This window comes from Vulpes vulpes, chromosome 1, assembly GCF_048418805.1.
Source record: "Vulpes vulpes isolate BD-2025 chromosome 1, VulVul3, whole genome shotgun sequence".
In the NCBI taxonomy this organism is placed as follows: Eukaryota; Metazoa; Chordata; class Mammalia; order Carnivora; family Canidae; genus Vulpes; species Vulpes vulpes.
In genome coordinates this window covers 81,410,525-81,438,512 of record NC_132780.1, presented here as the reverse complement: position 1 = coordinate 81,438,512, position 27,988 = coordinate 81,410,525, and the positions used below count along the sequence as shown (strand labels likewise).

The following is a 27,988-nucleotide window of genomic DNA, read 5'->3' as shown; positions in this document are numbered from 1 at the left end:
TGGAAGGGAGCAATAAAGCTCCTCGACTGAGGCTCCCCCCAGCTCTTCAGGGACCCACCTTGAGGCTTCTGGGTACAACTCCTGACTGTGCCTTCACTGGGCCTTGGCTCACGTGTGAGGTATGGCTTAGAAAGTGCAGCCCGCAGAGGACCTGTGCTGGGGAATGCCCTGATGGACGGCTGAAAACATGGGATGCTTAGCCTGAGTCAAGAAGTGTGTGTGTGTGTGTGTGTGTGTGTGTGTGTGTGTGTGTGTGTAGGGGTGAAGACCCCAGGGACAAGGGGCCCCTGCCCCACCTCCACAGACCAGCACCACCACACAATTTCAGAGTGACAAGCGGAGCCCACACATCAAGGCTGGGATTCTAGGTTTCCCTCCTGGGGTAAGAAACAGCTCCTATGAAAACCTCCCGATGCCAAAACCTCCATCAGGCAACTCACTACATAGTTCAAATGTGATTTGATGCAATGAAATTGAAGGCCATTTACCAGGATTTTTCAAACGTTTGCCCGTGACCCGCATTCAGTCTGCATGGCTGGCCAGGGCACACGGGGCACACACGGGGCACACACGGAGCTAGCACGCAGGAGTCTCACACTTCGCTTGGTGACGTGGGGTGGGCTCTGGGATCTCCTCTGCCACTCTTTCTGGCGTGACCCATTACACTGATCTTGCGACCCACTCGTGGATCCCAGGTGCAGCTTGACAAAACAGCCGTGGAGTGCTCTGGACAAACCCTTGGGCTGTCAGGGGCCGCGGGGTCTTGCAGACAGAAGGGACCACTCCGTCCATGGAAGGGGCCGGCCTTTCTCTGCAGGACCTGGAGCTGCAGGGGCAAGCCCCGCAGTGTCCGCGAGGGTCATCAGGTGCCACCGCGGGCAGGCTGAGGCCGAGGCCGCTGCCCCCGACCGTCTTTAAGAAAAGGGGGTGCACAGAGCAGGGGCTGTGCCCCAGGGTGCAGGCAGGCGAGGCTGCGACATCCCTGGCGGTGGCAAGGACGAGCTCTCAGGACGTCCCCGCCGGCGCCCCCGACCTCTGGAATTTCTGGATGAGCAGGATGAGCCTGGCGACGTCGGAGAGCGCGGGGAACAGGGCCATGACGCCGTCCACCTGCTGCGGCGGGAAGATGCCGCACAGCGCCCTGCGCGCCCGCGCGCGCGCCTCCCCCGCGCCCGGGGCTGCGGCCGGGGACCCCGCGGGCCCCCCGAAGGCGCCGTCGCCCCAGCCGCCCTCCGCCCAGGCCCAGCGGCCCGCGACCCGGCCGGCCTCCGGCGGGAGGGCGCGCGCCTCGGCGGCCCGCGGGCGCGGGGGCGGCAGGTCGGCGTGCGCGGCCCCGGGGCAGCGCCCCCCGAGCGGCCGGGGCGCGGGGGAGGCGTCCGCAGGGGCCGCCGCGCCGAGCCCCGGGGCGCCGCCGAGCGCGAGCCGCGAGAAGCGGCCTCCGAGCGCCGCGGCGTCGGGCGCGGGCCGCGGGGGGGGCGGGCTGCGCGCGCCCGGCTCGGCCGCATTGCCCCGGGGCCCGCCCCGCCCCGCCCCGCCCGCCGCGCGCGCGCCCCGCCGCCGCCCCGCCTCGCCGCCCGCGCCCCGCCCCGCCCGCGTCTGCGCGCGCAGCTCGTCGGCCACCGCCAGCGGCGCCGCGCGCGGCCTCTCGGGGTGGAAGAACTTGCACTTGACGCCGTAGGTGCACTTCTTGCCTGGAAGGGGCGGGGGGGTGGGGGGGACAGGGGTGAGACCTCGGGCGGGAGGGGCGCGACTGGGCGCGACGCGGTGGGGAGAGGCGCGGGCCGCGAGCTGCTTCGGGCCGGTGGACCGGCGGTGTGGGGGCTCGGAAACAGACCCGTGACCTTCGGCCCCGCTTCCCCAGGGCCGCCCTGGAGGATGGACCGGGCGCAGGTGCGCACGGCACGGGACCGCACCTCCAGTTCTGCCTCAGTTTCCACCATTGGCCTCATCCCTCCTGCTGACCATTGCCCTCTCCCTACAGACTGCCCTAACAGAGGGGATCGAGTAATTTACCGCCCAGACCTGGACGCTTCTGAGAGTGAATGGGAGCAAGATGAGCCAACCTGAATGTGCATGTGTGGCCGCCTTAATGCTAGTAAGAAGTGACTTCGAATATCACCTAAGGTTCTTAGGGACGCCTGGGTGGCTCCAGGCTCCGTGGTGGAGCATATGCCTTCGGGTGAGGGCGTGACCCCGGCGGGGGGCATCGAGTTCCCCAGCGGGCTCCCTGCAAGGAGCCTGCTTCTCCCCCAGCATATGTCTCTGCTTTTCTCTGTCTCGTGAATAAATAAATAAAATCTGTATAAAACTTCTAGAGCAGCCCGGGTGGCTCAGCGGTTTAGCACCACTTTCAGCCCAGGGTGTGATCTTGGAGACCCGGGATCGAGTCCCACATGGGGTTCCCTGCATGGAGCCTGCTTCTCTCTCTGCCTCTGTGTGTGTGTGTGTGTGTGTCTTTCCGTGTGTGTGTCTCTCATGAATAAATAAATAAAATCTTTAAAAACAAAATAAATTAGCTTCTATGGACACAGGAAAGAAGGCCTGGGGATGTTAAACAAACAAATGACCCTGATAAATCAAGTTAGTAGAAGAGCTGGCTAGGAGTGCTCTGGGATAAAGTCCTTCATTCTTGATGGATAGCACGGACCGAAGTCCATGAAGGTATGGGGCGGGATGGTGGGGCAGGACTCGGACTCAAGGTGCCAAAGTGCCAGGTGACGGGACTGAGCTGGGAGACCACACAGCCTCCAGGCTTCCCGAGTACAGCTCTGCCCTGTGTGTGACCCCTGCATGTGGCCCTCACAGAGGCTCCCATGCGACAGTTCATCCTTATGATAACCCTGTCGGCAAGTGCTGGCCAGAGAGGGGAAATTAGCTCTCCAGGGTCACACAGCTAGTTAGGACTGGAGCCCAAGGCCAGCACTTCCGACTCTGCCTCGAGTGCCGCCCCGACCTGAGACCTGGACAGGGATCACGAGGCAGGGGTGCTACCCACCGTAGGGGCAGTGCTGCCAGGAGGGCTCTGGGGGCTTTGGCGTCCTGCTCAGGAAGTTGCTCAGGGTGGGTCCCCGGCGGCCCAAGGGGTCATCAGGAGGCATGAACCTGTAAACAAGCACAGGGGGCGATTGCAGGAAGCTCACCACCGGCACCCGCGGGCAGCACCCGGCGTAGCCTGGGCCTGGGCTCCCGTGCCGGCTCTTTCTCCCACCCAGGGGCTGTGTAGCATTTGCAGCAGTACAAGCCTTCCTTCTCGCTGAGCCCACGAGGGCCGAGCAGGGACCTCCGGAGAGCAGCCGAGGCCTCTGGGAGTTTCTCCAGCAGGGCCAGAATCACCTAGCTCAGCAGAGTGCAGGGTCCGGGCTTCGCACAAGTCCTGTTTGATCAGACACTCAGGCGGTTCAGGAATCTGCATTTTTAACAACTTTCCAGGTGATTTTTATCCACTAAAACTGAAACATAATTGCTCTAGGGCTCCCCCGGGACGCGTTCCCTTGGTCTGCCTGGGTGGCTCAGTGGTTGACCGTCTGCCTTTGGCTCAGGGTGTGATCCTGAGGTTCCAGGATCGAGTCCCACATGGGGCTCCCCATGGGGAGCCTGCTTCTCCCTCTGCCTGTATCTCTGCCTCTCTCTCTCTGTGTCTCTCATGAATAAATAAATAAAATCTTTTAAAATAAATAAATAAAAATAAAAAATAAACTGCTTGCCCTCTGTTCTCAACATCAGGTCTGAGACCTCCACAGGGCTACAGACAACCCTAGGCCTGTGGGGTCCCCTACTCAGATTCCATTTCTCCTGTGTTGCCCCGCAGCCCTGGATATGTACAGGTGGGGGATAAACATTAATCGAGCTTGAAATGCCAGCCAGTGAGCCAGTGAAGAAGCAGATCCCAGGTGTGGCGGGCACACGGAGCCTGAGTAGAGGCCCAGCACCTCCTCTTCAAACCCAGGGGGCTCTGGGGTTGGTCTCAGCTTCTGGGGCTGCCGGACCCCCACCCAGTTCTTGAATACTACCTGCCCCCACTCTGCCCCTTCTGTCTCCCCAGCGTTAAGTCTCACCAGGAAAGGGAACACATCCTGGGCGTGCCCACAGCTCAGAGGGGAAAACATGCCTTGGAAGGAATACTTCCCTCCTTTAGTGTCATCGTTTTTTTTTCACATGAATACTTTTGTTCCCAGGAGGGACTTCTAGGCCATACAGAGGTTCCATGAGAGGAGTTGTAGATCCTAAATAGGGGGCCTGATTTTAATGGGTTGGTGTCCCTCTGAGAGTCAAGTGTCACACTGAGTCTCACGGTGCAGACCATGTAGAGGAGGCCAGCCCAGCGCTGGGCAATCCCCAGTCCCGGGCAGCCTCTGTGGCTCAGATCCCAGCTACACAGCCAGCTTCTTGGAGTTGGGCCCTGACCAAGAATCTGGGGAGCCGCCCACTGCGGTTATTAGAGGTTCCCAAAGGCTTCACCTCCTGCTCTCTGCCGGGCGTTGGCCACGGCGAGCTGGGCCAAGAGGGCCCTATGGACATGCCCGGGGCACCAGGGCAGGCGTCCTCACCCACAGGCAGGCAGGCTCTGCCTTCTGGCAGCCAGGGGACCTTCTGGCAGGCCCTTAGCAGAGGCCAGTGCGTCAAAAGGACTTGGCTGGGGCCCCGGGCTGTGTCCAGACCAAAGGCAGCCATGATCTATCAGACTTCAGTGAAGAGCTTCTGGAACCCAGAATTGCCAGATTTCTCTGGGCCTGAGCTGGATAGAGGGAACTGCTGGCCTTGATTATGTGGAAATGACCATAGGGGTTCCTGGGAGGTAGCTGCTTGCAAGCATCTGCCCTGGGGTTTAGGAAGGTGATATAGGGGCAACCATGTCCTGGCATGGCCTGAAAGTAACTGCTACCTCTTATGGGGTACAATTCCCCCTAGCCTTTGGTGTCCTTTGCTTTGGCGTGGTGTGCCTACTGGGCATACACTGGTTGGAGTGGCTTTTTCTGCCAGTCACCCCAGCCCCCTGCGCCAGGACCCCACATGCCACCACATACCGATCGTTGACGAAGGAGAACATGAGCAGCCTCTGCTCGATGAACCACTTCCACTCGGGGTTCTCGCTCTGAAGGTCACGGTAATTGTCGTTGGAGACGATGACACCATCCTGCTCGTAGGCCACCTTCACAATGTAGCGGTCATCGTAGCAGACCACCCGCTTGCCATTGACCTTGCGGGACGGGGTGTAGACGAGCACCGCCTGCCTCTCCAGCTCCTCCAGTACGTGCTGCTCTGGGGGGCGCAGGGCAGGCAGGACACAGAATGTAGCGGCTTTAGGGGCGGGACCCCTGCCCCTAAAGCCATTCTCAACGTCACTGAGCCTGGTCGGCAGCTCAAGGAGCTTCTCCAAGCCAACTCCCTCCTCCCCATCCATGGCCCAGCCTGGCAGGTGAGGAGCTCAGAGGTCTTGAGAGGAATTTGCCAGCAGCCTGAGGTCAAGAGGACTCTTGGCTTCTGTCCCGCCCAAGTCATGACAAGGGTCCTGAGAAGGGTCACTTTAGAAGGTAGAGGGAAGCCATAGCTTCTATCCTTTCTCTAGTTACATGCCATAACACCCCTACCACAGGAGACCCAGAAGAGTCCTTCTGGAGAAAGACATTCACATTTAACTGGAATCCTGGCAATGCCTCAGAAGTTACTAGGAGACTTGCATCCACCTAGAAGGCTTCTGCTTGGGCCCATAGCTCAGAGCCACTGTTCTTCCTGCCCATGGTACTGAGACGCCTTCAGGATAGAGCATACCATAACAGCTCTGAGGAACACAAGAATGTAACCAGAAGAGTCTGGTATTAAGAATCTATAAGCTGGGTTCTGGTCTCAGCTGGTACCTCATCCCTCTCTGAGCATCAGATTTTGCATTTACTATAAAAGGAGGATAGTAAGTCCTCTTTCACATCCTCAGGGTCTATGAGGAGACTGGATGAGCTCATGTGGGTGACAGCTCTTGTGCAGCCTGGTGAGGAGGTGAACATGTATCAGGTGCCACAAGGTCTCTTAGAGGAACTAAAATCCACATCCCTGGAAAGTCCACTCTCTGACCTTAGTTTTGCCTTTGGAGGCATGAAAAAAAAAATCCCTTCTACGGGTAACAGTTACTCAGAACATGGAAGAGCATTAGCATATTCTTCACAAATTGTTTCTTCCTTCAAATCTACATCCTTTCCTATGTGACATGGTGTCCAGACTTCGACAAAGTACATAATGCATACAGGGCACAAAGGGTACATTTTAAAGCCACCTATGCAGTGATCCCTTAGAGAAATAGGGCGTGGCCACACTTCTGGAGTCCTCATTGTCCCCCCACTTTGCTGCTCCCCTCAACCTAAGCCCAATTTTTAGAACTTTGTGTTTATAATTCCCTTCCTTCCATTTTTTTCCCTTCCTTCCATTTTTAAAAATGCCTATGTATGCATCCCCCAAAAGGACTATTTTTTTCTATGCTTTGCTATTTATTTTCAGGTTTCACTTGGATGTCTTTACACGTTGACATATGTACAAGTAAGAGAAACAACCGTCAAGTGTTGAATTCTGGGGGTGCCTGGGTGGCTCAGTCGGTTAAGCTGTTAAGTGTCTGCCTTTGGCTCTGGTCATGATCTCAGGGTCCTGGGATCAAGCCCTGCATTGGGCTCTCTGCTCAGCAGCGAGTCTGCTTCTCCCTCTCCCTCTGCCTGCCGCTCCCCCTACTTGTGCACTTGCTCTCTCTCAAATAAATAAATAAAATATTTTTTAAAAAGGTGTTGAATTCTGCTTCTGAGAAAGACCACAAGATTATAGTCTTAAAACTATAATGAGCAGGGTCCAATATGGTAACATTCTGCATATCATTATGACCTCTCTCTACAGTAGATATTTCTTATGCCATCTAACATTTGAGAGTTTACAAACCATTATCCATTAAGAGCAAAAATTGTTTTTTTATTCTTTCATGCCCTCTTCCTTTTTTTTTTTTTTAAGATCTTATTTTATTTCAGAGACAGAGAGCAAGCAGGAGTGGGGGTGGGGCCAGCTGGAGAAGTAGACTCCCTTCCGCTGAGCAGGGAGACCCGGTGGGGCTGGATCCCAGGACCCGGGATCACCACCAGAGCCTCAGGCAGACACCCAACCACTGAGCCACCGAGGCACCCCTCATGCCTTATTTCTTTACTAGTCTTCTCAAGTGTTGTTTCCTATAAAAATTGATCTAAAAGGTTAGGCTAATCAAAGTATTACAATTTTTTTATTTTTTTTGTTTTAGTTTTTTAACTTTATGTGGTTATTTATTCAATTTTTTATTTAAAAAAATTTTTTAATTTAGATTCCAGTCCTTGATGTCCATATTTTTAATGTGATTAGGACCCTCTAGACTTTACTCAAATGGAATTATATGTACGTATTCTTGTTCATGTGCTTTCTTCCTTTAACGTTTTCTTGGGGAGGTTTGGCCACATCCATATGTTCACTGCTGTCAGTTCTGCGTCTAAGTCTCTGGGGACAGAAGTACAAGGATGGTTCTAGGGAGTACCCCCAAGAGTGATATTGCTGAGCCATAGGGCAAGGCACTTCCCAAGACAATGCTGAATTGTTTTCCAAAGTGGGTATATCAAGTTACTACCCAACACAGCAGTTTAGAAGATTTTGTCAATGCTTGGCATTTCCAGGTTTCTGAATTTTTGCCAATCTAGTGGGTGTACAGTGGCCTCTTATTGTGGTTTTATTTTGCATTTCTTTGGATACTAATGAGGTTGAGCATCTTTTCTTACGTTTATTGGCCATTTATGTTTTCTCTTCTGTGAAAGGCCTATTCATGCTTTAGTTCATCTTTCTGTTGCTCCTTTGTCTTTGTCTTATTAATTTGGAGAAGCTGTCTATCGATTCTGGACAGTACATCCTTCATCAGGAATGTGTGATGGATAGCCTCTCCCAGTTCAAGGCTTGTCTTTTCATTTTTTTGCTTCTGTGGTATCCACTAATGAACAGAGCTTTTATTTTAATGCAGTCAAATTTATGAATCTTTCCCCTGAAGCTCTGCACTTGCTATGACTTGTTTAAAAACTCCTTCCCTACCCCAGAGTGATTTCTCTAGCCTCTACCTATACTGTATTTAAAGATTACACAACTATCAGAGAGCCACCATTCTCCATGTTCAGACAGTAAAGAATAATTTGGGGTAACCAGTTCATGGTGAAGAACTGAGCACACGCATTTATCCCCACCTCTTTCTCACAATTCCATTGAAGTGGCAGTGAAGAGATACAAAATGGGGAGGGGGCCCATTATCATGGTATAATGAGCCACAGAAAAGCAGCAAACACAGAATAATAGCAATGAAACCAGGAGAGCAGCAAACCCAGGAAACCTTACTGACCCCGCAGTAGGTAGGGAGCCACACCCCAGAATGCGTATAGAAGGCTGAAGCAGAGGGGGTACCATTCTCCCTGCAGAGACCCAGAGCGTTCAGGCCCGTGGAGAGGGAGTGGGGTGTGGGCAGAAGTCAGGGTGAGGGCTGCTCGTGGGGCAGGTGCATCCACCCTTTCCCTACCCTTATCGCTATCGGGAAAGTGAGATATAACTAGGAAGGAGGAGGTTCCCATGTGGCCTTTGGCCATCTAGAGTAAAACCATCATTGCTGTGGCATTGCAATGCGCGTAGGTAGGGCTGCCCAGCGGCCTGCCTGCTCCATGACCAAGCAAAATCTGCCAGTCAACACTGATGGTCAGCCCTGCCACTCCAGGAAAGATCCACATGCCAGGAGAGAAAACGCAAGGAAGTCACACAGATATGTCTGACCAACCTGACTCTTTATTTGCAAATAAAAACTAGCAACCAAACAATCACTGGACTTGAGAAAACTTAACAGCACACACATACAGAGAGAGAGGTAGAGAGAACTGGCCCCAGAAAAAATAAAGAGGATTCACAGAACTAACAGAACTTCTTAAAGTCTGCATTAGTATAGAAATAGGCAACAGATACTTCATCCCTAAGATAAGAGTATAATTTTATTCAAAAAAGAAAGGCAGAGAATCTGAAACAGAAGAAGCAGTAATTGGTAACCATTAAAAACACCACTAAAAACTTTTGGTTAAAAGGCTGAAAGAAGGGGGTGCCTGGGTGGGTCAGTCAGTTAAGCATCTGCCTCTGGCTCAGGTCATGATCCCAGGACCCTGGGAGTGAGCCCCAGGTCCAGCTCCTTGCTCAGTAGGGGGTCTGCTTCTCCCTCTTCCTCTGCATACAATTATTTTGGGGACTTAGTCATTCACACTAAAAGACAAAATAATTTGTTTATTCATCTATTTGACAACTTGGTATGGAGTATCTACTATATGCCAAATATTATGCCAGGTACCAGCACTATGGCAGTGACTATCTATAGTTGGTGCTTTCATACAGTCCAGTGAGAAAGACAGACATTATTACACAAATAGCTCAGTAGATACTTGACTGTAATTGTCAGGAGAACTACCAAGGAAAGGTGTATAGTACTGCTTGAGCATATGCCTCCTCCATCGTACCTCTAATAGGGGTGTCGGATCTTGGTGGGTCTTTCCTCCAGGATGGAACAAAAACCTTGATGTAGGTGTGTCCTCTGTCCCTGAACCAGTCCACAGCCAGCTGGATTCCCCGGCAAGAGAAGACTTCTTTGTTTCCATGGCTTCAATGGGAAAACAGAGAAATTTGTAGAGTCACAGAGAGAATTCCTGAAGCGTGATTTCCCCTGGGAATATCCTGAATCACAGTCTTATAATCAAAGGGAATCAGGAAAATCTGCATTTTAAAAATAGTTCATTCCTTGAAAAAAAAAAGGTATCCTTTAACTGGCACCATAAAGCTATTGATCATATACGTATAAAGAGGGTCTTGGGTTCCAAGGATTAATAGACAAGAACCCCTTTTCACCTGAAGCTAATAAGGACCAAGATAAGATGGAGGAGAGTAGTCATCTTCAGCCTAAGAGAGGGATGTAAATGTGTTATGAGGCTCCCCAAGTCCAAGTAAGGAGGTCAATGTGCCCCACAAATTCTACTGAAGCGTTGATGGAGGTAGGAAAAAGAGAGCAGTGTGAGAGGAGGCCCAAAACCAGGTAAGGCCTTGCATGCCTTCTTGAAGACTTTTCTTTTCCTAAGAGGAATGAGAAGTCATAGAAGGATTTGAAGACTAGGGGTCTATGTGATGTGATGTGATGTGATGTGATATGATCCAGTGTATGTTTCCAAAAGCTCAATCTGGCAGCACAGAGGGATGATGGGAAGGGAGCAAGGTCCCAATTAAGAAACTGTCACAGTCATCAAAGCAAAACTGGATGGTGACTTGGACCTCCTGGGTGGTGGTGGGTAAGGGAGAAGGGTAGATGAACCTGAGAGGTACTCAGAAGGGAAAATCTCCAGAATGTGGTGACAGATGGGATACAGGGTGATAGAGAAGAAGGCACTGAGGAAGCTTCCAGATCTCTGGCTCTTGTAGCTAGTGGGCTCCTTATTGACATGGGGATTTCTGGAGGAGGACAGTGTTTGGAGGAAAGACCACAAGTTTTGTCATGGATACACACTGAGTTGGAGGAGCCTCTGTGCCCTCTAGGAGGAAACACTAAGTACACAGCTTGGGTCTCAAAGAGAGTTCTGGGTGATCAGTGTAGGGCATCTGTGCTGACACAACAGCTGGAGCCACAGTGGAGAGAGAATTGCCTGACACCCTGGAGGGAGAGCGAGAGGCCTGGAGGATGCATCTGACGGCACTCTGGAACTCAATAGCTGGTCATGGAGAGGGTAGGACAATCTCATAGAAGACACAGAAAAGGTCTATGGGACCACTAGGAAGTAAACCCTGAGGAGCACTGCATCGTGCAAGCCACAGGAAGGAAGCAGCCAGGGGTTGCTCAGAGGGATCCTTGAAGTCTGAAAACATCGCTCAGGCTGATCCGTGGCGGGTGAGGTTTGTAAGAGAAAAATGGAAGGCTTTGGAAACATTAGTCAATAGTACTGAAAGTCAGGCTTTGTGGAGATACATGAGAACTCTGAATTGCTTCGGCTCCAGTGAGGAATCAGGAACCAGGCCTTGTGTCCTACACTGGTAGTGTCTTCCGGTTTAGAGAAAATAGCCCTCTGGCCATTGAGGCCACGCTGGGAAGCTTATATGCAAACAGTAAGGAGAAAAAATATCAGAGTCTGTGGTGAAGGGAAGAGGAAGTGGACAGCAAGTCCCTCTGCCCCAGAGGAAGGTGAAAAAAGGAAGGTGATAGAGGGAGAAAGAAGAGGTCTTTCACAGGGTCCTAACCCCCTCATCCCCCACCTGCTCTACCCCCTGAGCCAGAAGGGGAGGGGGAGGTGTAGAAACATCAGGATGGCCGTGAAGAGGAGGCCAAAGGCTTGTCTCCCAGCACAGCCTAGGCAGGTCACAAGTCTCTGGGAGAAATCTTGGTTTTAGCAAGTGCAGCATCCTACAGGACTTCAGCGCTGCCTTAGGGGGACGCGACAGACTGGTGAGCTGGAAGCAACACCCCTGGATCCCTTGCCACCAGACCTGGTGGACTGACAAGGCCTGGGGATGGACAAATAGGCCCCTGTGAGGGGGAGAGCAGAACTTTAAGCCAGTATGGCATCCCAAAAGGCTAAAGGGGACCAATGACCCTTCAACATTGACCATTCTGGAAGCCAGACCAGGCCAGACCAGCCACTCTGTAGCAGAGCCCAGTGAGGGTCCCAGACCCCCCTCTCCCAGCCAATGTCAGGTCCCAAAGCCCCCAGATGCCATTTGGGGGAAGAGTAGGGGAGGGAGAGGAAACATGAACCCCAAGTCATCCAGAAGGTAGAAGACACTGAAATATCACAAACTGGTAAGTTTAGGTTTGCCCCTCTCTACTACCTAAACAAGTAAGGAAGAGATTGTATCTATCCTAGAAAAGAAGGTCTAATTTCTGTGCACATTGAAGCAGGAATGTGAACTACTGATGACACCTCACCCCCACCCCACCCCCAAACACCCCTGTCAGCTGCAATGAAGTCCATCAGTTCTCAAGTAAACATATCACTACCACAATTCTTTTAAAATGATTTCTTGAGTGCTCTCTTTTTGGGGACTTCCTATCTGCTTCTGTGACTACACACCTTTGACAGGTATGTGGTTGGAGGAGGCACGTTCAGTGATGAGGATGAACCAAATCCCTCTGAAGAGGCAAAGGTTAGCAGAGCAATGCGTTCTGGTGATGATGGTCAGGACCCCAGCCTGCCGTGGCCCTGGCTGGGGTCATGTGGAGGGGAAGGGTTTGATAGTTCAGGAGTTCAGGAAGAGAAAAACTAAGGAAAGCTACTACCGTCGGCTTCATGCAGCAAATATCGGTCCCATGGCCTCTCTGACACAAGACTCCAAGATGGCAGACCCTTAGCCAAGAGTTTCAAAACAGTGATGAATACCATTAAGTTCAGGAGAAGATGGAACAAGCATAGATTTGCCCATAGCCTTTCTCCCTCCCTAAGAAGTGTTCTCCCTTCCAGCTTTGACTCTAGGCAAGGGAAGTCAGGAGCTGACCCCTAGAATCACTAAGCTGGTGTCTCTGGAATGGAGGGTTTTCATTCAGGTCTATAGTTTTGCAGGACTGGATTCCCACACACCTCCACCTCGACCTCTCCTCCGAACCTTCAGGTCTCTTTTAAGATGTGAAGATTATTATTGTTCAATCCTTGCCACATTTCTTTTTACCAACCTCAAAACCCCATTATGGGTGCCCTATTCCTGACCACAGAAAGCCCTGGGCCATAGCAGGATTGAAGCCACAAGCAGGGACCACTTTCTCACCACATGGGGGTCTCTCTCTACAAGCCTGCAGAGCTCCTTGTCAGGTAAGAAAGCACCCATGGCCACCCTCGGACCCCACTGCTCGGCACACAGATGGAAATGCAGAAGCACCTGGTCATTTGTGCATCCCTCCACTCACTCAACATCGATTTATAAACATCTTCAATGAGGATCTGTGCTAGGTTCTTAGAGACCTGTGAACAAGATAGACCTCATTCCTGCTTCTTGGAGCTCATTTTTAATATTCGTAGAGTGTCCTGTGTACCAGGCCACTTTGCACTTTGCATTTCAATCATTACAGTGAGCCCCTGAGGAAGTGACCTTCATACCATGGCACCCTTGAGGAAACTAAAGCAAAGAAATGTGCCCATTCTCTAACCTAGTGGCAGATCTCAGAGCCTGGTCTCTTGGGTTGCAAACTCCTCCTCCCTCCATCTCTTATTCCATTTATTCCTGCCTCTCCCAGTCTCTGTCCCTGAGATCAAGACAGCATTTCCTTTGGAGCATAAGTCACCTACTGTTACAAGGTTTGAGTTTGGAGAGGGACCTTAGCGCTTATTAACATCACTGTGAACCAGTTCATCAGACTGCAAGCTGAGAGCCAGGCCCTAGGAAATGGAGACAGATGAGGTAGGTTTTGAATGAAGGGAGGGTGGTAAGGGGAAGTGGGCTGGTGGCTGAGGCAAACTCTGTCAGGACAATTAGGTCTGGGGCAGCCACAGTTTGCACAGCCATGGACTATTCCCCAGGAGGTCCTACAGAAGTTAGACACTCACAGCACAGTCTCCTGAAGCGCAAAGAGGTGGCTGTGGGGTGGGAGGAAAGGAAAAGAGAAGTGGTGGTGCCTTCAGAGTATGAGATGGAAAGACGCACCACTCTTTCCACTCTGTTTCTTATCTGGGGTTAAATTGCACATACTCAGAACCTGAGGTTTATAGCCCTTTCACCAAAAGATCTCTCCCCAGCTCAGGTCAGGGGGAAGAGAATCCTTCATCTTATAGAAGGATAAACAGGTGCAGACCTAGGTAGGAGCCCAAAGCCGGCATCAGTCAAAGTCAACTCAGGAGCTCAGAAGCAGGATTGACCCCCCAGTCCAGGAGCACATCCTCTACTAGTGACCCACTGACAGGAGGCTGATAAATCTCCCCTTGCAGACCTGAGCTCTCGTCACTGAAGATTTGTGACTCCAGAATAAGCCAGATTCTGCTGAGGTTTCTAAGAGTTTAAAAATGTAAATGACAACTCAAACAAAAAGCCCTGTGTGCCCTAAAATGAGGGCACATTTAAATGAAACCCTTGTCCGGGGCAGCAAGAGGATGTGAAATTATCAGGTGGTTTCTCCCCCACGCTGAAGTCTTTCAACTCACACTTTTCCTAAACTTGCCTACAGAATGTACAACCCAGCAGGCACTTGAAAGTTTGCCAGACAAGCAAAGCTGGTGGTAGTTGGCATGTGAGAATCGGGGCTCCCCCCAACACCGTGATGCAGCTCTTAACACATCTTCCGTGAAAGTCACCGTCTTGTTCAAGCCCGCTGGACACTGTCCTTAGGGACAAGTGCAAAGTACCTGAGTGCTGAGCTCAAACCTCCTGTCTCACGTACATTCACATGTGCGTGCTTGCATGAACACACCACACCCTGCGAAGTCAGGGACTGTGCTTGGAATCAGTGTATATGCTGCTGGTCCACCAGAGCCACCTTTCAATGCACATGTGATGGCCTCAGCAGGCTGACAGCAGCAGGAGAGGCATCCTGGGCATTGATCCTACAGAGAGCACTTGGCCCCTGGTTGGGGAGTGGGGGGTCGCAGCACGTCCTGTCTGCAACAGGCAAGTCGTGGCTCATCCTGCTTGGGAAGGCTCTGGTCCACACTGGCAGCCTCTGGCCCCAGAATAAAAATTCATGGGGTCAGTCTCCTACCCTGGACAGTTTCGAAGGCTGGACCGGGGAAAGCTAAAGATGCATGGTGCTGGAGCAAGTGCAGGGCTGTGGAAAGAGCTCTGAAAGCAGAGCTGGCACTTTCTGCTCTGTGACCTTGGGCAACTTACCTACTCTCTCTGAACCTCTGCAGAAGAAGAGAAATTCTTTTATAAGAAAAGTGCATTGATTCGTTTCACGCATGCATAAAATAATCACCTTGAATCCTAGAATGTCACAGATGAAAAAGCCATGTAAGATTATTATTGTTATTATTTAGCCCAACCTCTTCACTGCATAAACAGGGCTCAAAAATATCAGGGGGGGGTACATCTGGATGGCTCAGTGGTTGAGGTCTGCCTTTAGCTCAGTGCATGATCCCGGAGTCCTGGGATCAAGTCCTGCATTGGGCTTCCCACAGGGAGCCTGCTTCTTCCTCTGCCTATGTCTCTGCCTCTCTCTCTGTGTCTCTCATGAATTAAATTTATAAATAAATAAATAAATAAATAAGTCAGTCAGTCAGGTGACTCACTCAGGTCACACAGCTGAAAGGCTAGGTCTGTACAGTCCAATATATAGGCACTTACCACATGTGGCCATTTACATTTACATTTAAATTAATTCAAAGAAATAAAATTTAAAATTCAGCTCCTTGGTCACAATAGCCACATTCCAAGTGCTTAGCAACCCCATGTGTCAAGTGACCATCGTAATGGACAGTGCAGGTATAGAACTTTCCATCCTTAACAGGAGTTTTATTGGGCAGCTCTCGGCTAGAGGTCAGGTTTCAGATCTTTAGACTCCTAAAGGCTCCTTGAGGCAGCAAGGACATGTGTTCCAATCTGACTTTTTGGTCCTTCCCCACTTCCATGATATAACATCAATGCACAGAAATCAGTTGCATTTCTATACACTAACAATGAGATAGAAGAGAGATAAATTAAGGAATTGATTCCATTTACAATTGCATCCAAAACCATAAGATACCTAGGAATAAACCTAACCAAAGAGGCAAAGTTTCTATACTTAGAAAACTATAGAACACTCATGAAAGAAATTGAGGAAGACACAAAGAAATGGAAAAATGTTCCATGCTCATGGATTAGAAGAACAAATATTGTTAAAATGTCTATGCTACCTAGAGCAAGATACCCATTCATTGCAATCTCTATCAAAATACCATCAACTTATTTCATAAAGTTGGAACAAATAATCCTAAAATTTGTATGGAACCAGAAAAGACCCCAAATAGCCACAGGAATGTTGAAAGAGAAAACCAAAACTGGTGGCATCACAATTCTGGACTCCAAGCTCTATTATAAAGCTGTAATTTTCAAGACAGTACTGGCACAGAGGCAGACACATAACAATGGAACAGAGTAGAGAACCCAGAAACGGACCCTCAACTCTGTGGTCAACTAATCTTCAACAAAGCAGAAAAGAAGATATAATGGAAAAAGACAGTCTCTTCAACAATTGGTGTTGAGAAAATTAGCCACATGCAGAAGAATGAAACTGGACCATACCTTCACACCATACACAAAAACAGACTCATAATGGATGAAAGACTCAAATGTTAAATAGAAATCCATCAAAACCCTAGAGGAGAACGCAGGAAGCAACTTTTGTGACCTCAGCCGCAGTAACTTCTTACTAGATGTGTTCCCAAAGGCAAGAGATGAACTATTAAGACTCCATCAGATAAAAAGCTTTTGCACAGCAAAGGAAACAGTCAACAAAACCAAAGACAATGGACAGAATGGGAGTAGGTGTTTGCTAATGACATATCAGATAAAGGGCGAGTATACAAAATCTAGGAAAACAGTGTGGAGGTTCCTCAAAAAGTTGAAAACAGAGCTACCCTATGACCCAGCAATTGCACTACTAAGTATTTACCCCAAAGATACAAATGTAGTGATCTGAAGGGGCACCTGCACCCCAATGTTTATAGCAGCCATGTCCACAATAGCCAAACTGTGGAAAGAGCCCAGATGTTCATCAACAGATGAATGGATAGAGAAGATGTGAGATACACACACACACACACACACACACACACACACACACACACACACAATGGAATATTACTTAGCCATCAAAAATGAAGTCTTGCCATTTGCAAAGACATGGATGGAACTAGAGGGTATTATGCTCAGCGAAATAAGTCAACCAGAGAAAGACAATTATCATATGATCTAAATCATATGTGGAATTTAAGAAACAAAACAGAGGATCATAGGGGAAGGGAGGAAAAAATAAAACAAGAGGATATCAGAGAGGGGGACAAACCGTAAGAGACTCTTAATCATAGGAAACAAAAAGGGCTGCTGGAAGGGGGGGTGGAGGGGATGGGGAGTAAGGAGGGCACGTGGTGTGATGAGCACTGGGTGTTATATAAGACTCATGAATCACTGAGCTCTACCTCTGAAACCAATAATACATTATACACTAATTAATTGAATTTGTTTTTTTTTTAATTTTTATTTATTTATGATAGTCAGAGAGAGAGAGAGAGGCAGACACAGGCAGAGGGAGAAGCAGGCTCCGTGCACTGGGAGCCGGACGTGGGACTCGATCCCGGGTCTCCAGGAATTTAATTGAATTTGAACAAAAAAAATAATGCAATTTAAAAAGGGGGGGGGGGGTCCTTTCTCACTTCTCCCAAGGCCAGACAGCATATGAAGCAGTATCCTCTTGAAAAACAGAGAATGGCAAAGTCCGTGATAATAACAAAACCTCAGGAAAGGAAAATTTTCAGAAACCACATTTCTGAGGTTAACTGAGTTTCGAGGTCAACAGATAATAACTAGACATCATATTGGGTTTCAAACTACTTGGTGCCTCTAAAGGGTGAGCCCCGCACCAAAATCTATCCTCCGTAACTGGGACCTGGCTGAGCCCGAGGGTCACGGGTCCTATGGAAATGCTGGCTGGGGGACACAGTAGGCATTATTGTAGGCAAAGGAGTGGGAGATGGGGTAGGATCTCAGACCCTGGCCATCTCCTGGACTTGCTCTGAGCAAATCAAGTCCCACCCACCAGGTAGTGGTCATGTAATGGGCCTCTTTTTCCTAAGCAGGGACGCAGGTGGCAGGGGAAAGGGATGGGATGTGAGTGTGCATATAGACAGGTGTGTGCGTGCACATATATGTACACAGTCATATACATTCTTGATGACTGAGTTGATTTTTAGGCATTAGTATTCTGACACATTCATGATAAGCCTGAGGGATGGCTTATCGTGGCTTCCATTTGTCACCCCCACAGATTGAACTCACGTGAAGGGAGTACACTGATGACAACTGTGGGAGGTGGGGGTGGGAATATATGGGTTTACCTGGGACACATCATGATCACACACAAGGAGAAGATGCAATTTAAGTCTGAGTTCCAAGCAGCAACAGAGAGGTTTCCATCAACTGAAAATCTCCACCACCACCCTATCAAGACAATTTCTAAAGACTCTCTGGTCCCCAGGAGAGCACGCCCACACTTTCCTGTAGCATCTGTCATCGTCCGTCCAGCCCACAGCCATTCTTTGGATCTGGAATCACAGAGCTGGGACAATCTTAGGGCGGGAAAGGTTTTCAATTTAAGCAATACCCTTTTATCTTTAAAGCCTCATTTATATGGATGAAGGAGAGGTCCTGATCACACAGAGGATCCTCCCTCACAATCCCCAGACTTTCCAGGACACTGAGAACCATAAAAGTTCTTAAAAATCCTTTCAACTCCCTCTGATATCTTGAATCAAGCAGGACTTCATAGGCTGGCCTGTCTGGTGCCTACCTGGGATCATGCGTGTGAACGTCACAGCAATGCCAGGACCAGCCCAGGGTGACCCGGCAGGCTAAAACTCAAACAAACACTCTCGGGACACACCAAACAAGGCACAAAGGGACAGCGCCTAGGACTGGGCCGTGCTGGAAGAACTATTTCAAAGCTCTGTCCTATAGTGCTAAGTCCAAAGCGAGCCCAAATCCCCCAGGGAAAGCCACTGGACCTGTCAGCCAAAGGACGAGCACCGTCTTGACACATTCAGCACTGCAGGTGACACCACTTTTCCCAATTCCCATCAGTGGCTCAGCTTTTGAAAGGGGAAGTCGTCTATTTCCAGCTATGAGTGACCAGTTTCCTATGGATCTGCCCGCCTGTAACCAAGGCAAGTAGTACAAAACTACACCTGCTTGAAGACAGCCTCCCCGCTGCCCGGCGTGGCGTGTGGCTGGGGCTGGGACAGCGTCCCTAAGCTGACTTCAGCCACACGGGGAACGACAACGGGGCAGGGCATCAGGAGCTCGTTGCTGACACACACAGAGATGCCAATACGCAAATACTGACAACGCGTGTCTGCGGTTCAGAGGCCACAAGCACACGTCCCCAGCCTGCTAGGGAACCACACCCCCACCAGAGCAGCAGCCCCCAGAAGAGGGCTTCTTCCCGTTCAGGCAGTTTCCCATCTGATCCTCGTTACCCCGAGAGAAGTAGCAGAGCTCTCTAACCTGTAGATACTTGAGATGCTACAGCTGGGTAGAGAGACTCTAGAAGCCACCATCAGCAAGGCCCAGCGCTAGGCCCCTCCCCAGGCACCTACTGCCTTCCTCAGAAGAGAGCCTCCCTCTGGGCTCCTGTGATAGCACCTCCCACCCGCTGAACGCTAACTCTTTGTCAGGCACCGTCCTTGGCATTTTGTGCAGCTCCATTGCTTACAGCTACCTTCTAGGGAGGTTTTATATCAACATTACAGATGGAAAAAGTGAGGCTCAGAGAGGTTAAGTGACTTAAGGCCACACAGCTACCAAGGGGATGGAACAGAGTTTCAAAGGCCCATCCACTAGCCCCCAAACTCTCCGGATGAAACTACTGCAAACGGGACAGTATCCCACCCCGAGGCTACAGGATGAAGAAAAGTACCTCATTGCCACGTTGCTGCCGTCAATCACTATGGGTCGCAAGGAACCGGCTGGGCCTCCGCAGTCGTCTTCCAGCTCTGCCGCCAGCCCACGCTGGGCAGAGTGCAGGGTGGCGCAGGAGCCCCTGGGAACGAGCAGGGGCGCAGCGCTGCCCTCCTGGGCCCCGGGGCGACTGCCAGTCTGGATCAGCTCCTGCAGCACATCATTGACCAGGGCGCCCTCACCCAGTTTGCCCAGCACCCTGACCACGTCCTCCCGGCTGTAGCCCAGCTTCTGGAAGAACTCCATCTTGCTTGAGCGCTCCATGCTGTGCCAGTTGGGCCCCTGGCGAAGGTCGGGCCCCCGTTTCCTTCTGGCAGAGCCACGCTGGCATAAGCTAAAGAGAAAAAGTATCCATCAGGTGTTTTCTGAGCAGCCTGGCCTGGAGGCTGTGGGGTTACTGAGGGCGAGGGCAAATTAACATGCTCCCTCCCCGCCTTATCTGTCAGGAAATCATGTTGCCTGGTCCCCTTGGGGATTTTCAGTTGCTCAGTGCGGTTGGGGAGCCACAGATGCAATCGTGCTGCTTTTACTAGTGCGCTTTCCGAGGCCTTCACCCCACACATGTGCCCCTGCAGGGATCCACTGGCCAGAGGCGCCGAGGCCAGCCAAGCAGGTCACCCAGCACTTGGAACATTTGCACAAAGGCAGAGAAATGTTTCGGAGGCTCTGTCACGGGCTGAATCGTGCCTCCACCCCCCAGATTCATACATAGAAGCCCAATCTCCCAGGACCTCAGAATGTGACTGCATTTGTAGATAGGGTCTTTGTTTAAAGAGTTGATTAAGTTAAAATGAGGTCATTAGGACAATCCCTGGTCCAATATGACTAGTGTCCTTATAAGAAGAGGAGATTTGGGGGGTGCCCGGGTGGCTCAGCCAGTTAAACATCCAGCTCTCAGTTCCAGTTCAGGTCACGATCTCAGGGTCCTGAGATTGAGCCCTACGTTGGAGTCCACACTCAGTGGGGAGCCTGCCTCCCCCCCCCCTCTACCTCTACCCCCACTTGTACACTCTTACATGCTCTGAAATAAATCTTTAAAAAAAAAGAATCATGAAATTATATTTACTGTGAAAAAATATAAAACAATGCCCAAGTATAAAGAATAAAAAGATGTAATGTCTCTTCGTACAAACCCCAAGTCCCACTTGCCTCTCCTGCTATTTGTTTGTATCCTTCTAGTGCTCTTCCTACCTCTTGACTTGTGTAGCCAACAGATACGCACATATATTGTCCTAGCGGGATTGTTTTTAGATAAATAGTATCATACTGTATGATTGTTCAGCAACTTGCTTTTCTTATTAAAAATGCATTTGGGAGGGACACCTGGGTGGCTCAGCAGTTGAGCGTCTACCTTGGGCTCAGGTTGTGATCCTGGAGTCCCAGGATCGAGTCCCACGTCGGGTTCCCCGCATGGAGCCTGCTTCTCCCTCTGCCTGTGTCTCTGCCTCTCTCTCTCTCTCCGTGTCTCTCATGAATAAATAAATAAATCTTTTTTAAAAAATGCATTTGGGAAATTTTCCCATGCCATTTATCTGTTCTGCTGCCCGCTTCATCCCCAGCATGCAGAGCAGTGCCCGGCCCAGCTGAAGCTCTATGCGGACTTGTTGAGTGAACAGTGGCGTGGAAGCAGGCGCCTGATGACGGAAGCGCAGCTTGCCTTCCACTGCTCCCTGTTACAGATCAGGCTCGAGGGACACTCACGCACACCCAGCTCGTCGCCCGCCCTCCTCTCAGTAGGACAAGTGTCTGTCTCCCCTCCCTAGTCTCCTGCTGGCATCCTCTGCAGGACCCGCATCTTCCCACCAGGCTCTCAGCGGGGCCCCCGTTCTCTGCAGGGCCAGCCCCCCGAGGCCGGAACCCCAACAGAACCAACCATGACTGGCTCTGGCAGGAGAAGGGATTTCACAGCCAGTCTCCCGGACAGAGCGGCCCTGCTGCTGTCCCCCCTTGTCGCCCCGCTCCACCTCGGCTCAGTGACTGCCCCCCAAGCCCACCAGTGACCTCCTCAAACCCAACAGCAGCGTCACACGCCTTGCCTCCTACAACCTCTCTGCTGCTTTGCACACTGGGGACCACACCCTCACTTGTCATATTTTAAATTAAAAAGTTTTGGACTACTTCCTCTTGGAACTTTCCTCCCCGGGGTTATATAGCTTGGCCTGAGTCTTCTAGGTCTTTCCAGCTCTTTCCTTAGTCTCTGCTCATGTACTGGGGAGGGGGTCCGCCCAGGCCACCTGCTCTGCCCCTCATGCCCTCCCCCTGCCCCCACACCAGGGAGCCTACAGACTGCGCTTCTGGCCCAGACCTCGCTGGGCACCAGGCACCCGCGCTTATAAATCTGTGCGGTAAATGGCCTGCGTGCTGTTTGAATGAAGTGCTGTGGGGACTTGGAATGCTGCCATCGGCCAAATATTAGACGACATGTCGTGTGATATCGCGACAGCGCCAAGGCAGGAGCCCGTATGCAAACCCAGCTGTCTTCTAAAACCACACATTAGAGATTTGCAAAATATAAATCGGTGCCAGTCTTCTTACAAATTTTCTGGTTTGGGAAAATAAAATTATTGTTCGGAAAAATACATCATTTGTATTAATGTAATAATAATGTATATTATTGTTTAAGGTAAAGGAATATTTTTTCACCTCTTAATTTTAGTTTCTAATAAGGTACATTGTGGGCAGCCTGGGTGGCTCAGCAGTTTAGCGCCTGCCTTTGGCCCGGGGCGTGATCCTGGAGTCTTGGGATCGAGTCCCGCGTCAGGCTCCCTGCATGGAGCCTGCTTCTCTCTCTGCCTCTGTCTCTGCCTCTCTCTCTCTCTCTCTCTCTGTGTGTGTCTCTCTCATGAATAAATAAACAAAATCTTTAAAAAAATATAAAGTACATTGCAATGGATGGACATAACCCCATATAAATGAAAGCTCTTTGGCATCCTTAATAGTTATTAAAAGTGAAAAGGAGTTCTGAAACCAAAAGTTGCTTCTGAAATCCAGAGCTTTCCAGTAGGTACTTCCAAGAAGATGGTTCCATGTAGGTGACACATAGACATGTCACCCAGGGCCCCAGGACAGACGTGCAGGGTCTTTCCCTCCTTCAACCTGGACTCTCTCACATCGAGCTGCCCACCTGCCCTACCCACACCTTCTTCATCCCATACCCAACTCCCTGCCACAGCATCCTATGGGCCGTCCTCCGCCACCGCATCTGGCCCAGCCCCCATTTACAGCCAGCAGTACATTTCTAAAACAAGTCTGACCACGTCAATCCCTTCCTTAGGAGTATCCTCAGACCCCGTGGTGACTACAAGAAAGACACCAAAATCCTGAGCAGCCTGCTGAGCCATCACCATGGAGTGCTGACCCTGGTCTACCTCCCCTCCCACCATTGGCCTACCTGGCCCTTTCTTTTGAGCCTTGCTGAATCTCTCCCTGCTCCCAAGCATTCCAGAAGGTTCTCATCACTATGCTTCTGCTTATGCTTTCCTCTCCACCTGGAATGCTCTTTTTGGTTTGGCAAACTTCAAGATCCAGCTCAAACGCCACTCAGACTGGTCACCCCTGAGTCCACAAACAGAAGGAGTGGCGTGGTCCTCTATCTACCAGGCACTGCTCACAGCTCTGTTAGAACACGCTGATCTGTCCTTTATCTGTATCTCAAGAAACTGTGGGCTGCGTTCCTACCTATTTGCCCCAGCATCACCAGCACCTGGCACAGTGCTAGTATATTGGGAAGTTCAATATAGTTTACTTCACCTGATGTCCAAAGCTGAAAATAATCTTCCCTCCTCACGTATTTTTTTCTTGGCTTCCCATTTCATTGAATGGCGTCCCCCAGATCTCAAGAAAAAAAAAAAATCTCAAGATCACCTCTCACTCTTCCCTTTCCCTCCCTTCTACATCCAGCTGGACAATTTCCCATACTACTTCCTGGACATTTCCCATAAGCACCCCCTCTCCTTTACACTCATAGCTCATTCATTCATGTAATAAACACTTCCTGATCACCTACTAGGCACCAGGCACTGTCCATAAAAACTAATATATAGTCCAATTTCAATCTATTCACAACCAATCTGTGGGGAGGTGAGGGATCCTCACTGACTCCCACCCACCACAACACTAATCTAGCTAGTCCACGGACAAAGATTTCTGTCCTTCCATCCTGTACAGAGTAAATGTCACAATTCTTGAGCATGAGAGTCAAAGCCCTCTCCACCAGGCCTGGCCCACTCTCCAGTCCCCTTGGCCATGTTCTTCCAATCCAGCTTCACCTCCTGCTCCTTGACCAGTGACCAGTCCTTCTTCTCAGGACGGTGGCTCTCTCAGTCTGGGGTCCAGCTTTGGTCCAGTCTCCATGGAGGAAGAGGACATTCACCCAGCCCGGCAGGCCAGCCTCACACCAGGGGTTGCTCACTGTTCCCGAAAGACCCATGTGCTCTCAGGAGACCTGCAGACCTTCATTCAGGCTCTTCCTTCCTCTGCCTGGAGGCCTGCCCCTTCCTGCCCCAGGCCTGAACCCACTGTCACCCTGTCCTTCCCAGTCCTGCTGGTCTAGATACACCCCCACCTCCACCCCTCCCTGCTTGTGCATGCACAATAAGATGGCACTTTTTTTTATTTGAAAGACAGAGAAGGGAAGAGAGAGGAGGGGTGGGAGAAAGAAAAGAAAGAGGAAACGAAAGTAAGAGAGAAGGAAAAAGCAGAAAGGTTGGGACAGGCAGCATGAACACAGAAGTTTGTGTTCACAGAGCTCTTCAGTGTTTCAAGATCCCCTTGGTGTAGAGACTCTTCCCTGGTGGGTAGACAGTAGATCACAGTCTTCCCTTTTCACAGGTGAAGAAACTGAGGCTCAGAATGGCACAGGGCCAAGGTTATACAGTTAGCAGTGGCAGAGTGGCAAAGTAATGTGCTGCTTTGAGTTGTGTTCAAGAGGGAGGTAACATCTTATTATTGCGGAAAAGAAAAAAACCAAAATACAGCTGGGCTAGGTGACTTCTCTTTAGTCACAAAGTAACAGCTGCAAGGAGAGTCCATGCTGATTTTATAACTTTGTGGTCCAGTATGATAGCATCAAAAACATTTTCAAAATGAAAAGACCTGGGGCTTTTTACCTGGGACGGGGGAATGAGAGTGGCCACATGAGGCCTTGTCCTCGGCAGCTCTCCACACAAGTTCCAAAAGAGCTCCTTTTCTTTTCTTTTCTTTTCTTTTCTTTTCTTTTCTTTTCTTTTCTTTTCTTTTTCCTTTTTTTTTTTTTAAGATTTTTTAAAGTAATCAATATGGGGCTCGAACTCACAACCCCCAGATCAAGAGTAGCAACACTCCACCAACTGAGCCAGCCAGGTGCCCCCCAAAGAGCTCCTTTTTCTGAGGAGACTTTTGAAAGGTCATGCGTGGTACAGGAGAGCTGTTTTTACACAAAATCAACTGAAAGAATCCACCTACTTCACAGGCTTTCTTTTGCCCCTTGAGACTTTAAAATCAACTTCATTTCCTTTTAAAACTTCTAAATCAGAAACCTGAGGTGGGGGAGGCGGGGTCTGCCTTCCTCAGGCCACACAATCCGCCCCTTGAGATGCCCGGTCTTTGAGCTGCAGCATCGCCAGCAGCATCTTACCCCTTTCTATTTTTAAGTCCTGAAAGTTTGAACAATTTCATTTCAGGTTTCTTCCTCAAGCTTGACTGGAAGTCACCAACGGCACAGATGATTAGTGACACTTTGAAAATCTTCGCCTCCTTGGCAGCTCTGACAGTGGCCGGCCTCGCCCGCACTTCCACAGGGAGCTAGAAGTGCTCCCTTCCATAGTATCCTTGCAGAGCCCAACCTCTGTGGGGGACGTAAAAGGGCTACCTCATCTCTCCTGTCGCAAGTAAGAAAACTAAAGAAAACAGGTTTTGCCAACTTACCCGGGGTCCCGCAGCTAATGAATGGGAGCGACCGGTCTCCCAAGGGTGGTGATGCCTGCCACCGCCGGGCCCAGAGGGTGCTGCCCGGGGCTGCTCAGGGGGCCACAGGGCAAGGCGAGCGCAAGCATCGGCCCCAGGACGCCTGCATTCACCACACTGCCCCAGACCCTCGAATCCGTGCCTGTTCTCCTCCACCAGCCCCAGAGCCATCCACCACATTGGGAGAGCCAGCAGTCATCGCCATGATGAGGAGAAAGTTCTCGTTAACATGGTCTGTGCAGTTTTCTCGCTCAGCTCAGATCAGTGGAGTTTGTCAGATTTTGGGGAAGTCACAGGTAGGCAAAGACTTCAACCCACGAAATTTGTGTTTTTGGCCTCGCGTTTTTGGGGGATTTTTAAAGGGCATTATAATTTTTTTTTTAATTGTGGTAATTTATCCACAACATAAAATTGCCCAGAGTCACGATCTTTACGAGTGCAGTTCAGTGGCATGAAGCAACCATCACCACCATCCATTTCCAGAACTTTTTCATCCTGTAAGACCGAAACCCTGTTCCCATGAGACACTGACGCCCCGCTCTCTCTCCCCCCCACTGTTCCCAGTAACCACACCGCTACTTTCCGCCTCTATGAGTTTGACGACTCTAGGTACCTTCTCGAAGGGTTATCACCCAGTATTTGTCCTTTCCTGACTGGCTTATTTCACTCAGCATAATGTTTTCAAGGCTCACCCTGTTGCAAGGCTACATCAGAATTTTCTTCCTTTTTAAGGCTGAATAACTTTCCATTCTGTCTATAGACCACCTTTGGTTTATCGGTTCACCTGCTGATGGACACTCGGGGTGCTGCCACCTTTTGGCCGCTGTCAATAGCGCTGCTGTGAGCATGGGTGGCCTGGCCTTTTGTTTTCTCCTTGAACGTGCGTCCTGCTCTTCTGTGCTGCTGTAGGTTACTTTAGATACACACACAAGTGTGTACACAGAAGCCCTGATTCATGCCCCAGGGCAGCTCTGAAATAAGTTTTTTAAAAACCACCCTCCACTATCTTCTACACCCAACCTATTCATGTGGCAAGTATTGGGGCTCCTGGGTTGGCTTCACCGGGCCTTGGAGAGGACTTCCTAATCCTGGAGGCATGGCTGAGGTTTCTAACGGCCACAGGGGATTAGTAAAAATTGCCTGCAATTAAGATTTATTTGTCCTTGTGGGCCTTCTCAAAGCCCACAGAGCCGTCGTCCTTTAGGAGAGACAGGGCTTGGGATCCAGTCCCACATCGGGCTCCCTGCATGGAGCCTGCTTCTCCCTCTGCCTGTGTCTCTGCCTCTCTCTCTCTCTCTCTCTCTCTTTCTCCCTCTCTGTGTCTCTCATGAATAAAAAAATAAAATCTTAAAAAAAAAAAAAAAGGAGAGACAGGGCTTTGGGCCACTGCCAAATATTCCTGATCTGCCAGGAAACTAGACACCTCCAAATCAGTATCTAGTCTACAAGATGCCTTTAAGAGCCTGGAGACAGGTTGAAAATGTTCCTGAGCATTCTAGACCTTCTGATTTCATAAAATTAAAATATCTCCAAAGATCACAGCAGGAGTTTTTACTTAAACCAAAGAGCTCCTCCAATTAATCCTTCTCCCAAGAAAGCCCTCATGAAATTAAACACAATTGTGCTAACATGAGCAAGGATTTCACCTAATTTTTTTTTATCCGCGTACTGAAAATCATGTAAGGCATGGGAAATCAAATTGCTCAGAATAATGCAAATCCAAGAACTGTTCTCCTACCTACCCGCACCCCCCCCTCCACTGCCTCCCCATCCCATTATGTTCTGTCTCTCTCCTCCAGCCCTGGACCCAAGTCTTCAGGGGGCCTACGGGGGTCATATGGATTGATGGCCAGGGGCAGGCACTCACCAGCAGGGCGTGTCCCTCCGGCCTCCGCAGTGGACACCAGGGCTCCTCCCCTCAGCGCCCCCAGCTCCCCTCGGCTGCCACACCGCTGCTCTGCTCCCAGTCAGCCAGGTGTCACCCAAGCTGGGGGAGCCACGCAGACATTAGGAGGGACTTCATGCCAAAGCTCTCCTTCCTGGACGCCAGAGTCACGCTCAGCTGCCAAGGGAGTTTTGCTTTGAGTTGTTTTTTTTTTTTTTTTTAAATAAAGGAAAAGAAGAAAGCAATCAAATGAGGGAGGTAGACTTGAAGCCTTCGCCCCAGCATGAGTCACCGAATCAAAGTTTAACAACCGCATGCAAAACAAACCCTCTGAGGGCATGGGCAGGCTGCACAGGAAAGCCAGGAAAGACTCAGAGAACAAAGGCGTTCAGAGTTTCCGTTCCAAGTTTCCACTCAGGCCTTTGGCCGAGGAGAGCACCTGATCCGAGGTGCTCCCGAGGAGGGTCGAGGAGGGTCGGTGCTTCTGACTTA

The 27,988-nt window shown here is 50.4% G+C and overlaps 1 protein-coding gene and 1 long non-coding RNA gene across 2 annotated transcripts in view; one reads left to right on the top strand and one right to left on the bottom strand.

The window, feature by feature from the left end:
- Positions 1–27,988, top strand: part of LOC140593756 (uncharacterized) — a 69,409-nt gene that overhangs the window by 27,350 nt on the left and 14,071 nt on the right. Inside the window, exon 3 of the long non-coding RNA XR_011994077.1 lies at positions 25,329–25,535. This is a non-coding gene — a long non-coding RNA (uncharacterized lncRNA). The remainder of the gene's footprint in view (positions 1–25,328; positions 25,536–27,988) is intronic.
- On the bottom strand, positions 633–27,801 carry ZC3H12D (zinc finger CCCH-type containing 12D). Its single transcript, XM_072759452.1, has 7 exons — positions 27,479–27,801; positions 19,628–20,002; positions 9,519–9,658; positions 5,025–5,259; positions 2,996–3,102; positions 1,567–1,691; positions 633–1,494 (listed from the first exon to the last, which is right to left on the bottom strand). The coding sequence occupies exons 2-7, from the start codon at positions 19,930–19,932 to the stop codon at positions 1,006–1,008; spliced, it is 1,401 nt and encodes a 466-aa protein (XP_072615553.1). The 5' UTR covers positions 19,933–20,002; positions 27,479–27,801; the 3' UTR covers positions 633–1,005.